The sequence below is a fragment of the Dysidea avara genome, chromosome 3 (assembly GCF_963678975.1).
Source record: "Dysidea avara chromosome 3, odDysAvar1.4, whole genome shotgun sequence".
Lineage (NCBI taxonomy): Eukaryota > Metazoa > Porifera > Demospongiae > Dictyoceratida > Dysideidae > Dysidea > Dysidea avara.
In genome coordinates this window covers 17563609-17580579 of record NC_089274.1, presented here as the reverse complement: position 1 = coordinate 17580579, position 16971 = coordinate 17563609, and the positions used below count along the sequence as shown (strand labels likewise).

At 38.9% G+C, this 16971-nt stretch overlaps 1 protein-coding gene across 1 annotated transcript in view; it reads left to right on the top strand.

Annotated features, from left to right (window-relative positions):
* Positions 1-16971, top strand: part of LOC136249832 (phospholipid-transporting ATPase ABCA3-like) — a 70956-nt gene that overhangs the window by 28366 nt on the left and 25619 nt on the right. Inside the window, exons 20-24 of the mRNA XM_066041957.1 lie at positions 4009-4093; positions 4452-4563; positions 4629-4816; positions 8680-8951; positions 9255-9434. Coding sequence (XP_065898029.1) covers positions 4009-4093; positions 4452-4563; positions 4629-4816; positions 8680-8951; positions 9255-9434 — 837 coding nt within the window. The remainder of the gene's footprint in view (positions 1-4008; positions 4094-4451; positions 4564-4628; positions 4817-8679; positions 8952-9254; positions 9435-16971) is intronic.

The window sequence follows — 16971 nt, the reverse complement described above, 5'->3', positions numbered from 1 at the left end:
CCTTGGGTGACTTTGCTTGCGACTGAAAGAAAACGGTACAAAATAAATGTTCCACAGATGGGAGTGACTTAACTTTCGGGGTACCTTCGTCGGTACAGGTTTAAATACTGGTCTTCTGTGGTTACTTGCTCTACCGCTAAGCTCGACTCAACCTCGAGAGCAGATCCCGGCGAATCTCCGCGTCGCCTCCGAATCTCATTCTTCTTTCTCCCCGGACAAGCCCCCAAATGTAACCCGGGAACAATCAGACTTAATACAATTTCGCACACAAAAACACACGAGGAGCCTCTAGTGCTTACGTGCCAACTCTTATTAATGCCTACCCTACAAATACGTTTTATATAGTACATTACTAATTACAAGATTGATGTTTATTGAGTTGTTCTGTTATACTGTTAGCCTGGAAAGGATCTGACACTTCTCACTATCTGGGTGACAGGTGTCAAAATTTTCATGCATCATACGAGATTCTCTCAGTTAAGAGTTAAAGCACTGCTGCACGTGTGTATGGAAAATACAGTACGAGGGTGTGTGTCGAGAGGCTAATACAGCACGAGGCAAAGCCGAGTGCTGTATTTGCCTCGAGACACCCCCCGATTACTGTATTTTTCGTACACACAAGCAAGGCGGTGCTTTAAGTGTTATATTGTACTTCCTGGTTGCGTCTGACTTGGAGCGATTTTCTCTAGTACACAAACCGCTGCGATTTTCTCTAGTACACAAACCGCTGCGATTTTCGGTGATAAGGATATCAGTAAGTGTTTAACTAATCTATTTCTAGTCATAGAACGAACTGATAGGATTAGTTTGGCTGGTTTTAGCGATTTATGTCACGCACGTGATCAATGGTGCTGTCTTAGTGAAGTCGTGTTTAAAAGCTTCATGATCAGACGATCAATCAGTGTTTATACAATCTATTCCTAGCTGTAGAACGAACTCGTAGGATTACTTTGGCTGGTTTTAGTGATTTACAGTGTGTTGTTTACGTAACATTCCTTAAATGAATTCTACGCATAACTGTACTGTTAGCTGCATAACTGTACTGGGGAAGGAATAAAACCCGGAATAACGGAACAGTGGAATAACGGAATAAGCGAAAATTACATTCTTAATATTTTACTACTATATATACAGTCTATAGCATTTATACAATACTCACCTCGTAGCAATTTCACAGAGAATCACTAAGGCGATCCTCAGGGCGATCTTTAAATAGAACTAGCACAAAACTAACCACTCTAGAATAATCTAACTAAGCTAAAATACTTTCTAATACACTTTACTACAAAATCGCTACAACACTATAAGTTCTTTCTGCTACAGCTACTTATACCAGCCATCACACACGAGTAACTGCCCGAATTTATTAGAATCAAGCTGCACAAAGTTGTCAGCTAAATACAGCACTTAACCTTTTGAATTTACATTAAGCTTGTTTGGCGATGGATAACTAACAGGTTAGCCAAAGTAGATTATTTCAGGGAAGATTTCTTAGGATGGAATGTTGTCACTAATAAATTCGGGCAGTTACTCATGTATGATATGGCTAGTATAAGTAGCTGTAGCAGAAAGAACTTATAGTGGTGTAGCGATTTTGTAGTAAAGTGTATTAGAAAGTATTTTAGCTTAGTTAGATTATTCTAGAGTGGTTAGTTTTGTGCTAGTTCTATTTAAAGATCGCCCTGAGGATTGCCTTAGTGATTCTCTGTGGAATTGCTACGAGGTGAGTATTGTATAAATGCTATAGACTATATATATAGTAGTAAAATATTAAGAATGTAATTTTCGCTTATTCCATTATTCCGCTGTTCTGTTATTCCGTATTCCGGGTTTTATTGCTTCCCAACTGTACTGTATGACTCATACAGTACAGTTATGCAGTTGATTAGTACTGTATGGACAATGCGATATGCGGCATCGCTTTGATCCTCTCACGTAAAATACAATATATGACTCTATAAAGTCCTTTCCAGGACTTCTGGTACCACACTGGTCACCTAGTTTTGTTTAGTATGATGATAAATGATGGCCCAAAATGTTAGGCTGTAGCGGCAGTCAGTGTTTCTGTAATTTCATACGAGCAGTGTACCAGTAGCTCGCCAGGAACTCCACTTAGTTCAATTCAAAATTGAAAGATTTTGTACTTTTGATTGTGGGACATTTTGCAACTTGATGGCATTGTAGGATGATATAGTAATAAAGATTTGAAGCTGTTGTGGTTTTGTGGAGCATAAAAGGTCAAGTCTAATGTGGGCTTCCGGTGGTGTAGAGCTTTGATTGACGTGTGAAGGTTATCATACAGTATGATTTTACTGTATAGTAGGGACCACAAAGGAGTAGGCGTGGCCCATGAAATAATATCACCCAAAATCAGCCTCAGTTTTCCCTTACGACAATGAGGCAGTATTGGTGAGGTAAAACTAAGCCCAAACAAACTTTCAGATTGACCCAAAACGCTTTCAACAAGTTGCTATGGAATTTTTAAAAAAATTTTATTCAACGGAATTTTCTACTGACTGAGTAACTGACTGAGTAACTGACTGATGCCTTCAGACAAGCGCAACTGATAACGGCTAAAGCTATAGGCTTGATTTTTTCACTGTTCGACGTCGCTTTAGCCCGACAGGTGCCTTTTGGCATACCGCAGTACGTACAATGCATTCTTCATGGACTTACCAGTGTCCTCCTTTGTGTCCCATTCATCTTTGCTGACAGGGAAAGTTGTTGATTTGGCGCGAGCACATGATGGCTTCCCTTTGAAACGGAAATCGTCCGTATTTTTCATCATGGCTACTTTGATATGCAGAGGTGCTTTTCAAACAGTTCTTGATTCGTACTACTGTGTAATGGGTTGAACATAGCCCACAGCGAAGCGTAATGGATACTTCACTTTTCAGGCGATAATTAATATGATTGGGGCGTGCGGCACGATTTCTTTCTTTTGGTATGCGTGGATTGTGGAGGTGCTTTTCGAACAGTTCTTGATTCGAAATGCTGTGTAACGGGTTGAACATAGCTGACAACGAAGCGTAATGGATACTTCACTTTTCACACGATAATTGATATAGCTGGGGCGCGCGGTGCCTTTTCAGATGCATTATACGTGGGTTCACCAGTCATAATAAAATTATTTACAAAAAAGTTAACAAACAAGTACATGAAAAAAATTTGGAATTTTCAACTAGAGTAGGGACCATAGCACCTCGATAAAAAGTACTGAAACAAGTTGGAGTAGTCCATGATATTAAATCACTGTAAAACAATAAGAAGTGTTATATCCCTACTTGAGCACAGTAGGGATATAACACTTCTTATTGTTTTACAGTGATTTAATATCATGGACTACTCCAACTTGTTTCAGTACTTTTTATCGAGGTGCTATGGTCCCTACTCTAGTTGAAAATTCCAAATTTTTTCGTGTACTTGTGGATAAAGTAACCACTGATGTCAAACATCCAGCTGCATCTTTTGCCATTGTTATGGTCAATAATTTATGGCTACTGTGGCTCCAAAAGAACAGGGGAAGAAAGTACAGATTAATTGTGTTCTTCTCTCTTCTCCCAGATGGTGAGAAGTCTCAGATCCTTTCCAGTCTAAAACAATATACAGACTGTACAATGAACATCCCACAATGGTGGAGAATTGGTTTGTAGAAGTGAATTGCAGACCCTATACCTAGCTGTTCTACTATATTATATGATACTGGCTGTAAAATCAGAAGCGTGTTGAGTAAAGAGTAAATGGCCATGACAAAACTGTATTTTATGAGTTGACATTGCCAAGATTTGTTGATAGTACAGGCCATGCACTGCTTTTGTTGGCTGCAATGTGTTTTCAATAGTATTGAAAGCATCCACTATGATGAACCAGTTATGAAGAATTCTTTAAATTTAGGTTCCTTGCAAGTGGTCTGTTCTAGATAACTCACTGCATTGAATTTATATGTATTCTGAGTAGCTTGATATGGATGTGTTTTTTTTCCTGCCTCTTTTCCTACTCGGACCACAGTCAACTGATGTGGGAGCAGAGCTGTCATTCATTTTACCAACTTCTGGCTCTTCACAATTTCCTATACTGTTTGAGAAACTTGAAGGTACATTTGTCATATGTTTGTTCAAATGTATTAGAATTACCGTTGTATGTTCAGTATCAGGCACCTGTGTTTAAGTTTAAGGTAGTGTTTTGCTAATGATTTCATTAGAATTTTAGCAACAACAAAAAACAACAAAAAACATGGCCATCTCTTATGTATCAGTGTCGTGATACATGATAGGTTTTTCTCTAAGCTAAAACAAAAAAGTACAAAGCATAGACTTTGTACCTATCTTTGAGAAGACTAATATTTTAGAACACTTGTGAATTATATTAATTTGGAAATGACATATTTGTAAAATAGAGTCCAGCCTTTTAGTAGCATATATTTAAGTGTTGCAAATGTTCATTTTTATTAGCTCGCAAGTCTGATTTTGGCATATCTGGATTTGGAGTTTCTGTAACTACAATGGAAGAAGTTTTTATTAAAGTTGGTGAAGGGGTTAGTGCCATGGAAGAACAAGCTGAGCGGTATGCTCTACAGTACACTTATCATCATTATAATGTTCATGGTTTGTTTAATTACCAATCGTTAGGGAAAAAGCAGCAGCAGCAACAGCAGCAGCTGCTGAACCAGGGGAAGTAAAAGTTGCTGAGACCTCAATGTCAGGCATTGAACCAGTAGACCTACCAGGTGCTCTACCAACTGATTCAATGAAACGTGGTGCAGAGCTTGCCAGTCCAACTGTAGATGATTCTATTGTCATTGGTGAAGAGAAATATGGTCAGTTATGTTACATACACTATGTGAGGTTATATTTGCCCACAAAGGATTTTTAAGTTGGATTAGGGATCAAATATCCATTAGCGTAACTATATCTGCAGGTGTAGACAACCTCTCTTGTTTCACTCCCTTTTAGCTATTCTCTTGTTCATGACTTTTTTCTTTGATCCCTAATTTTCTTTCTACTTGTTTGTTTACTTTTTTCGACTACTGAACCCATCAAAAGAAAGGATGGCACCAGGCATGCGATAAATTTTAATTTTATGTCAGAACACCTGTCCCAACAATCAATCACTGAAGTAAAGTGGCCATTATACTTTTAATACAGTTGTTTAGCTGGAACAAAGTGGACAAAAGTACCAAATTTTCACAGTGAGATCTTCTGTTGATAACATCAAAACTGAAGGGGGAGTCACCTCCTAATGTTATTATAACTACCAAAATAATTATGAATTTATCATCGACTGTTCTATTAGAGTGTGTGAACTTGGATTTCTTTTGATCATTAAGAAAAAAACTATCTTCTTCATTTGTTTGATAAGTAGATCAGTTGATATAATAGTAGTGACATCATTACTGCAATAGAGCCATTGGAAATCTTAAACAATATATTTGAAAAAAAATATACAAAGTAAGGCACAAACCAATTGGAAATACTTGCACAAAACTGACCATGCATTTTAAGGATTTCATTGTTTAGCTGATAAGGTGGTATTAATGGTCGACTTATAATGAAAGTTTTTACACAGTGCTTAAGAAATCTTTGTGAAACACTCTAATAATGCAGTCACTTATTCATAACAATTTATGTAAAGTAACAATAAGAACTATTTATCACAGTTGAAGCTGTCCACTGTGCCTTCTTACATGCACATCTTCCTTGAACTTTTGTACCCACATTTGACCAGTTCTGTGAAGGATTTCAATTGAGGCTACTGGAAGGGTTATCCGCACAGGAAACCATCTGCATTCTTTACTTAATTTCCATCCAAAACCTTATGGATTTGGCAAGTTTACATAGGTTATGTCACCGGTGCTTGATCCAAAGGTAGGCAACTCATTTACAGTGCTGTAAGAAGAGATCCTTAGTTGGTGGGATTGATTCCATTGTTTATTCTTTTGACAAAAAAAAAAAAAAAATCTTTCCAGGCCTCATCAATGCATTCCAGGTTGCTTGTCTTGTCATACATGACAATACAGTGCCATTTCAGAAGTGCTTGCTGTCAATAATAATTGAAGAATGTGATGGGAGGCTACAGTATGTGGAGAAACACACTGGTGACATCTGGAAATCGGTTCCATGCATCCCATTTTTGGAAAAGAGGAATCACAATTAGAAAACAGATAATGCCATGGATTTGTTATTTCCCAGAGCGTATTATTATTGCATTGATGTCAATATTTCTAAACCATGCATTATCCGGTTCTGAATACCATACATCTGCAGAAGGGTGTGGCTCAAGCAACAATGGAATTTGTCTATATACTAAGATTGCAACTACTTATGAGATAATCAAGAACAACATCTTGGAGGTGAATTAGCATTCTGGTGTTTACTTTCTTGTGTCTGCATGTGGTGGGTGTAACCTGTGGCAGCCACTGACATGCCAATTGTAGTCACTACATGTTTACCTACTACAATTTCCATTGATGCCAATTTGTTAAGAGAGAAAAGAAAGAGCTGCTTTTTATTTTCAGAGTCATGGAGAAATCAATCCGATTGCTTGACATTTTTTTCCTACTACTTCTAGCTGTTTTCCTCTACCTCTTTTCTCCCTGGTTGATTCCTTAATGCTAGATGTGACATAATTAGAGTAGAGGTTTGTAGATGCTTCTTTATGTGTGGTGTGGTGACACTGGTAGCCTATTCATCACTAGTTGTAGGCAAATGGTGAACTATAGCAGAACTATCTAGTATACCTTGGCATTGAACACAATATTATTGGAGGCTCTGTTTCTGCTTCCTCAGGTGGAAGACTTAGTAAGCCTGAAAACCACCTCTGCCTGCCCTTTCGGTAAATTGCAACTAGGAATAAAGAAGTTAAACTGTATGAATGAGGCCTGGAAAGTGTTGTTTTGTTAAAAGAATAGAGAGCAGATTCCACGAACTAAGGATGCCTTCTTACAGCACTGTAAATGAGTTGCCTACCAAACTGGCATTTGGAGCACCAGTGATATAGCTTATGTAAACTTGTCAAGTCTCCATTAGATTTTGGGTGGAAATTAAGTAAAGACTGCAGATGGTTTCCAGTGTGAATAACCCTACCAGTAGCCTCAAAATCCTGCACAGAACTGGTCAAATGTGGCTATAAAAGGTCAAGAGCTTGTGGAGGAAGATGTGCATGTAAGAAGGCATAGTGGAAATTATGCAGCTTTATCTGTGATAAATAGTTCTTGTTATTTTACATAAATTGTTTTGAATAAATGACTGCATTATTAGAGTGTTTCACAAAGATTTCTTAAGCACTGTGTAATAAAAACTTTCAATACAAGTCGACCATTAATACCACCTTATTAGCTAAACAATTAAATCCTGCATGGTCAGTTTTGTGCAAACATTTCCTACGCCTTACTTTGTATAATTTTTTTTCAAATATGTCGTTTAAGATTTTCAATGACTCTGTTACAGTAGTGATATCACTACTATTATATCAACTGACCTACATATTACAAATGAAGACAGTCTTTTGCTTAATGATAAAAAAATCCAAGTTCACGCACACTCTAATAGAACAGTCGATGATATATTCATATTTTGGTGGTTACAACAGTCGATGATATATTTTGGTGAACACAATATTAACAGTCGATGATAACAACACAATATCAACAGTCGATGATATATTTTGGTGGCTCTGTTTCTGCTTCCTCAGGTGGAAGACTTAGTAAGCCTGAAAACCACCTCTACGCACCCTTTCAGAAAATTGCAACTAGGAACAAAGAAGTCAAACTGTATGAATGAGGCCTGGAAAGTGTTGTTGTGTCAGAAGAATAGAGAGCAGATTCCACCGGCTAAGGGTGCTTTCTTACAGTACTGTAAACGAGTTGCCTACCAAACTGGCATTTGGAGCACTGGTGACATAGCCTATATGTAAACTTGCCAAGTCTTTGGATGGAAATTAAGTAAAGATTGCAGATGGTTTCCAGTGTGAATAACCCTTCCAGTGCACGACTTGGATAGACCACTCAGACAGAGAGCGTTTTGTTATCCTTGCCATCCTATGAATTGAAAAACGTTTGGCTAAGGTGAGAACTAGTGCTATAGCTTACTCACCGATTGTTTCTGCATGTTTTCAAATATGGACACACCCCCTTCACAAAGCTACTATTCTGCACTGAGTAATCACTCTACAAGACTCCAAACCCTCCGCTTTTATATGAGGAACTAACCGAACTCGGTTTCCGTATTTTGTCCATAAACAATTCAATAGCACTGACTAAAACATTAAACTCGTGTTTCCATTATATTTCTAGCATATGTCCATTCATCGTAACCAGAATGTGCTAGCTGCTGACCCATAATCGAAAATTTTTGGTGTGCATATATAATACATTCAGTGGCTGCACTCGTGTTGGCTTTGGTGGTTGATCGCCCTGTACAAGCTATCAGCCTAATAAGTGTTACATATTAGCTATAACATCGGGCATTCGGGCTTTGCCTGATATGTATTCCCTCTGCCCTCGGGCCTGCTACCCTCAGGCATACATATCAGGCAAAGCCCTCATGCCTGTGTTACAACTATTACATGTATGTATGTATGTATGTATGTATGTATGTGTGTGTGTGTGTGTATGTATGTATGTATGTATGTACTATGTATGCTGGATACACAAGGCATGCCACATATTCATTCACTTTACAGAACCCAATACTGGAATTACTCTGTGGATACAACAATTCTATGGCTTGTTGGTGAAACGATTTCTACACTCAATCAGAAACTGGCGTGCCATCATCACCCAAATTGTGTTACCTGCGATATTTATCTTACTTGGACTGATCCTTATTGAGACTGTGCCAGCAACCACTGATCAAGATGATCAACGAATCTTAAACCTGCCAGAGTCTGCATTGCTCGATGATAATATTGTGGCATTTTTTGCTGAATTTGGTGATGGAGAGCCAATATTTAAGGTCAGTTAGTTAGTAGTATAAGATTAGAGAATTTCAAGCTTTGTGTATCGTACATAATAAAGTATTTAACCTGTGTGTATGTAGTTCACTGAAAATGAACAGCAGTTGCAAGAAAACTAGTAAATAAGCCTTAGAGCGATAGCTTTGTAGCTATTGCTTGTGGTTTCTTATTTTCCAGCTGAATACTTTTCTGTGATCGGGTCAATACTTTTTTGTGATCAGGTCGATACTTACTTCTGCATTGTTTATTCTGTTCATAACATTGTACAATAAACATTACCATAACCATTATTTCCCTTACAGGACACTAATGCAATAAGAAATGCTATCAGAGCCACTAGAGTGATTAACATTACTGATGGTGTTCAAAACCTAGTTGATAAAACCAGAAACAAGAAAATTAGTAATGATGAAGAAAAAATGAAACAGTGTTGCCAATATCAATATCAAATTTTGGACACTTATTGTGCTTCACTGGACAGCGTACGTGTGTGTGTGTGTGTGTGTGTGTGTGTGTGTGTGTGTGTGTGTGTGTGTGTGTGTGTGTGTGTCTGTGTCTGTGTCTGTGTGTGTGTGTGTGTGCGTGCGTGCGTGTGTCTGTGTGTGTCCATGCATGTGTGTGTGTCTGTCTGTGTGTGTGTGTGTGTGTGTCCATGCATGTGTGTACGTCCATGCATACGTGTGTGCATATGCATTCATGCGTACGTACATGTACGTGTGGATTACTCTTTGAAGAATGTAATTGAATGTTGAATAGGGACCATAGCACATCAATAAAAAGTACTGAAACAAGCTGGAGTAGTGCACGATATTAAATCACAGTAAAACAATAAGAAGTGTTATATCCCTACTGTGCATTTCCGTTATGGTATCTTGAGCACAGTAGGGATATAACACTTCTTACATGAAGTTTAATAAAAACTTGAGTTAATTGGCGAATGGGCTGCTGGAATTCGTGCTGTGTATAAGTATAGTGTCAGCAATGTTTCCCACAACAGCGAGGCAAGGGTGTTTTTGTTGTACCGGTTGAACCGGTTTTGGGTGCCTAGTTTCGTGAGTGTTGCTTAGTCACCATAGTTGGCTTACCAACACTTGAGAGAGAGAAGTTTTGTCTTTTTCGCTCAGCTTTGTGTACCGCAATAAAGTTATTTATGGCTTCAACCAACAAGAGAAAGCGGAAGAGATCAAATAAATATGGGAATGAAACCTCAGAACAGCCGTCTGCTTCTAGTATGCACGCCCCAACTATTCAGACAACTGTGTTGACTAAGGAGGATATCCCGACAATAGTTTCTGAAGTCATTAAGGCTCTACAGCCATCTCAGCAGCACGTTAGTGAGCCAAGGAATATGCCAGACCGGGTTGTGCCAGACGAGGTGGGGCTACCTCTCAGCATATAGATTGCGGAGGACAAGAAGCATCCTAGTCAGGGTCACCCACAAGGGGGGAAATTGGAGCATTTTGCCCTGGGCCCCAGCCTGAAAGGGGCCCCAGGCTTCTCCATCAAGGGCCCCTTGAATACCTCCTAAAAAGATAGATATATTCTAATAGAGCAGTCACAGTATTCTTCAGAGGAGCAGTGTAGCAAGCTATGTATGTAGTTATAAATAAGGAGATATGGTTGGTGAGGGGCAGCTATTGTCATTGTCAACATGCAATGACCTATTTTTTTTGGTCTTCGACTTAAGTTTGGCTGAAATTGTGATTCAGAGTGGAACCCTCCTGCAGGGGCCCCACTTTAACTCTTGCCCTGGGCCCCTTAGTTTCTCTGGGCGGCCCTGTTGAATGGCCCCGGTTAGTATATTGTTGTTTGTTCTAAGTTATAGTTATTGTGCAGTGTTTTATTCCATCACGAATATGTGATGGAGTTATTGAAGGGTGGTAGTCTAAAATATGTTTAATAGAGCAGTCACTATGTCAGGCGGTAGGTTCTAAGTTCGCTCAGCTTGTTATATTCAGTATAAACACATTCAAACAATAAAGGTAGATGTAAATTGGGAATAGGTATAAATTTTAATTAAGGTAAAGCAAGGTCTGGTAGGCTCACGTGCATTTCAGTGTTATAATGAATTAGAATCAATCAAGATGCACGGTTGACATTGCTTCACGTTACATGATGAATGGGTGTGGCTACCATATGTCTACAGACAATAATTTACATAAGTGGGCATGGATCACGAAAGAAGCAGGGATACTCTATGATGTGTTACTACACGTTCACATCGTTACAGTAATTTATTTAGCAGGCCTGGATAATCTGTAAAGCGGGACCTGGATGACCCGACTTGGTTTTAACATTGTTACAAAACTATATTTATTGACTTACACGTTGCTAGTTCGCCACAAGTTGCTCTCACTGATCGATATACTACCATCTTTGAAAACCAGCAATCCACGGTGTGTTCAAATAGTTTGGTGCAACAATCATGTGCATTTGAATAGTTTGATGCAATATATACCGGTAGATGGAAGCCCTACTTTAGTCTATTAACACTCAACAGTGGAACCTTGACTGATGGCCATGGTAAAGAAGGATAAAAGGTAAGACAATAGCGCAAGCATTGTATGTTTATCAATATACCAAAGGTTTTTTCTTAAGCAGACTAGAAACGTTTCTGCAAAAGAATTAGGGCTGTAACTGTAGCCAGTTTTCCGCTACGCTTGACTGAAGGCATCAGGCAGGCAGGCAGGCAGTAGAAAATTTTTTGAATAATTAAAAAGAAAAAAATCTGGCAATTTGACGGAAATGTTTTGGGTCAATGTGAAAATACTTTTGGGCTTGATTTTACCCAACCAATACTGTCATGTGAGGAAAAATCGAGGCAGGTTTTGGTTTATATTATATCACAGGTCACGCCCACACCTTCGATGTCCCTACTATACAGAACTATCGTACTGTATGATTAATATATTTTGTAACTGTGGTAATTACTCCTCCTACTGGTTCTTTGTGTCATCTGAATATTTTTAGCCAACAATCTCATACACCAACATTTACAATTAGTGACAGCCCAGATATTATGTCAATTAGTGCAGGATTACCACCGGTTCTTAGTGGCTCGTATTGAAGCCGGTGCTTTTATAGAAATGTCATAGTTATCAGCTCAACACTTAGGCAGTCCTTCCAATAATACCTCGGATCATGGAAATTCAACCAACTCAAAAATTCGTCCTGTTACCAATATCTAAACCAAAACAGCCAAGCTGTAAAAAAAGAGTGCGGCCCCCAAAAAGGCCAGGATGAAAAAAGATGTGAAATCCAAGGTGGCGGCCAAGAAATGGCTGTGATGGTAGGTTAATGGCAAAAATTTTAATTGCGACAATTCAGGTGAATTTGGTGCCGAATCCTAGTGGAGGAGGCAATGCAAATTCACCTGAATTGTTGTAATTAAATTTTTGCCATTAACCTATCATCACAGCCATTTCTTGGCCGCCATCTTGGATTTCACATCTTTTTTCATCCTGACCTTTTTGGGGCCGCACTCTTTTTTACAGCTTGGCTGTTTTGGTTTAGATATCATTTCTTTTTGTATTGCAAGCCACAAAGCCAGCTATTAACTGGCTTTGGTGCTTCCTTCTAACTTGTTTTTTTTCTTTTCTGCAGGAATATGGGAACAAAGGAAGAAATGTTGTGTACAGTTTTTTTTGTCTAATTAAAAATATTTGTATATTTAACAATGGAAGATGATTTTGTTTCTAACACATATTTCTACAGGGTGATTTGTTTGTAGCTGATCCCTATAAGGTAACTTGTATCCAGCCGATATATCTACAGGGTGACTTGTTTGTAGCTGATCTCTCTACAGGGTGATTTGTTTGTAGCTGAATTCTCTACAGGATGGTTTCTTTGTAGCTGAACTCTCTGCAAGGTGATTTCTTCTAGCTGATCTCTCTACAATGTAACTTCTTGTAGCTGATCTCTCTACTGGGTGACTTGTATCTAGTTGTACACTCTACAAGGTGATTTGTTTGTAGCTGAATGCTCTACAGGGTATTTTTGTAGCCAAACTCTCTGCAGGGTGATTTGTTTGTAGTTGAACTCTATACAGGATAGTTTCTTTGTAGCTGATGTTGCTACAGGTGACTTGTTTCTAGCTGATCTCTCCACAGGGTGATTTTTTTCTAGCTGAACTCTCTCTAGTGTAATCACTTCACAGCTGAACCCTCTACAAAGTGGCTTCTTCTATCTGATCTCTCTGCAAGGTGACATTTTCTAGCTGAGCTCTCTCTTATTTCTAGTTGATCTCTCTACAGAGTAACTTGTTAGTAAAGCTGAAGTCTTTATATGGTGGATTTTGGTTGCTAAACTGTCTGAATGAAGACTTGTTTGTAGCAGGACTTCTACAGAGTGAATTGCTTGTAGCTGAACTCTCTACAGGGTACATGACTTGTTTATAGCTGAACTCTCTTCAGTGTTACTTGTAATGTTCTGAATCACTACAGCAATATATTAATATATTTGTAGCTGAACTCTCTATAGGGTGAATTGCTTGTTGCTGAACTGTCTATAAGATTAACTGTTTGCAGCTGAACTCTCTATCGGGTGAATTGCTTGTTGCTGAACTGTCTATAAGATTAACTGTTTGCAGCTGAACTCCCTACAGAATAACTTGTAATGTAATAGAATTCTATAATGGAGTAAATGAATTAGCTGAATGCTCTACTAGGGTGACTGTTCTATTAGAGTATCTTGATCTCGCATTTGCTACACAGAGTTGGCTTTCGAATCATAACTCAGTGGTTTGTAATCCGATTCTTCTGTACTACTGCAAGGACTTTCTATGAAGATTATTCCAGCTATACACCGATTTTCAACTCATTGCTCTAAGTGGTTTGCCTATTAGGTGTGAAAACTAATACTTTTTTTATTCATAAAAATCGATTGCGTAATTGTGACACACGTTGGGTTTTGTGTCATATCTCCATGGTCTTTATCTCGATTCTTTTCAAACCACCAAACACTCTCCTCCATCGCTATCTCCCAACCTCATGCTGCTTATACATGTTTTACTCATGGACTATTTAGCCGTTGGCTGTATGTAACACGTACAGTCCCTGATACATCTTCTAGTTTCCAGTCACTCGAGAAAGCCTTATTGACAAAGTTTATTCCAGCCTTGACTTCCCTTGACCCTCCTGGTGCTCTTCAACGTTCACTCTTTGCCCTTCCAACTAGATTTGGTGGTCTAGGCATTGTTGCACCTGATTCTTTATCATCTATTGAGTTTTCTGCTTCAATGTATGTCACAGCACCCTTACGATCACTCTTTTTATCACAGAATTTTGGCTATACTGCCGATACTCGTTGTAGTCTGTACTCCCGTAAGCTTGAAATTAAACAATCCAAGACTATCAATTTGTCCACTCTTTCTAAGGAACTGTTCTCTAAGCTTACTCCCACTCTTCAGAGGGCTGTTACTTTAGCACAGGAAAAGGGTGCTTCTAGCTGGCTTACTGCCCTACCTGTGCAGGAACATGGTTTCTCCCTACACAAGACTGCCTTTCAAGATGCCCTTGCTTTGAGGTATGGCTGGATGCCCTCTCGTACACCTTCCCACTGTGCGTGTGGTACCAACTTTTCTGTTGATCATGCCCTATCTTGTCCAAAGGGTGGATTCCCTTCAATACGCCACAACGAAGTGAGGGATATCACAGCTGAATTGTTATCTGAAGTGTGCCATGATGTGGAGGTTGAGCCTCATCTGCAGCCTCTAAGTGATGAAAGATTTCAACAGAAGACAGCCAACACTCAGGATGGTGCACGCTTGGACATTGCCATGAATGGATTTTGGGGTGGTCGTTATGAAAAATGTTATATGGACGTCAAGAGTTTTTAACCCACTTGCACCATCCAACAGTGGAACCACCCTTCAGTCATGTTACAGGAAACACGAAATAACAAAGAAGAGAGCTTATGAGTTGCGAATCCGTGAAGTGGAACACAGTTCTTTTACCCCTTTAGTGTTCTCTGCTTCCGGGGGAATGGGCCATGAAGCCAGTGTTTTTTACAAGCGATTGGCGAGTTTATTGTCTGACAAATGGAATGACCCTTATGCCACAGTACTAGGATGGATTAGATGTAGATTGTCATTTTGTTTACTGCGTTCAGCAATCCAATGCATTAGAGGAGCACGATCTTCACAAGGTCATTACATCAAAAGTGCTCCTGTGGCCTTGGTGCAATCAGAGACTCAGTTTTTGATTTAATTGTTTAACTGTTATTTGTATGTTCTAATCTTATTTTCTTTATATCATTAAAAAAAACAAAAAAAAAACAAACCAAAAGGCACTCCTACGATGGTTACTCCATCTACATAGCAACTTTCAACTCATTCCATGAAGTGGTTTACCCTGTAGGCGTGACAACAAATCGATCTTGTTTTACGCGAATAATTGGTCATAACTCCCAAACCATTCATCAGATTTGCACCAAATTTGATGCTAGGATTTGCCTTTGGACCCCCTTTCTGTGTACAAAATTTCAAGGCGATCGGAGCACGCGTTCGTGTTTTATAGCAATTTTTGCAAGTGTGCAAAAACACGAAGAAGAAAAAAACCCAAAACTTTGGCAGCTCGTATCTCGGAAATGGCTGGAGCAATTTCCTTCAAATTTGGTATGTAGACTTCCCTGGCTGGTGGGCAGCTCGGTAACAAATTTGGTTCCAATCGGGTAAAGGATCACCGAGATACAAAAGTGTGAAAATGACGTCTTCTTTCTGTCAATATACCCACAGTGTGGCGCGCCGGCTTCTTGGGCCGCACAACACACTATCGTGTGTCTTGATCTTGGAATGGATTCAAGGCTTTGGTATGTACATGGCAGTATTGTCTAGGAAACAACTGGAGAGGATTCCTGATCTCTTAGCTTACCAATCTATAATAATTGAAGGATACCTGAAATTTGAAGGTGATGGCTGGGATGATCATTGCTTGTGGCAAAAAGCTGTGGCAGAAGGTGGCGGTGTTACTTGATGTTTGTCCGATAATCATCATTAGTACAAGCATTTTCAGGAAGGGCCAGAGTTGACAGGTGCAAGTATTGTTTTAGCTTACATCATAGGTCTCACGAGTGTGCAGTGGCCAAAGATATGCCTCAATCAAGTACCTCAGCAGTAAGGGATTTTGATCCACAGAAAGTTTACCTGGAGTGAAACTACTCTAATTCTCTAGACTGCTCTTATCCCAGATGCAGATTTTCCCACACTTATTTAATATGTTCTCAGAATCCATATGAGACTAACATTAATCTTAAAGTGTTCAGATGCCCCAGAAATGGTAACCCTGGCATCCTTCACAAGACAGGAAAATTTAAGTAACTTAATTATCAAAATTGACAGCAAGCGCTCATATGTACATGCTTTATAGGTAAGTAGCACAGTTCAATATTCTCCCTCCCCATTATATACTCATATATATATATATATATATTTATCCAGTACCACAAATGTGTGGGGGGTTTCTAATCTCATCTCTTTATTTTTTAATGTATAATCACTCATACAATTATTCCAAATATGATATTTTATACCTATCAGTACATAACAGGCAATTAGTACACCTTTACACACACTTACATATATACAGTGTGCATCCTCTAATGTGTAATACAACATTATGCTATCAAGATTTAATTCAATACACTGACTCGAAATTAAAGCATATGCACCTCAGAATGCCATCTATACCACTTTGACACCTCAGATCAAAGGAAACCACAGGGTTATATATCACATATTGCCTTGACCACAGGGCGATATCATGATATAGCCCTGACCATAACTGCCTTTGATGCTAAGGCAGCTATAAAGCACCAGTTCTCTTTGATAGAGATGCTTAAAGTTTTGCATTGTGGGTTTGAGTTAAACGTGTTGATTTAGTTAGGGGCATTGTTGTGAAGTAAAAAGAATTGAGTGAGTCAGTATTGCATAGTTCAGTTACTAAGTATCACTAAATAATCATTTTTGCAATGTGGGGATTGTTTTTCTACAGAGTACATTTCAACTACATGAAAAGATGCCTC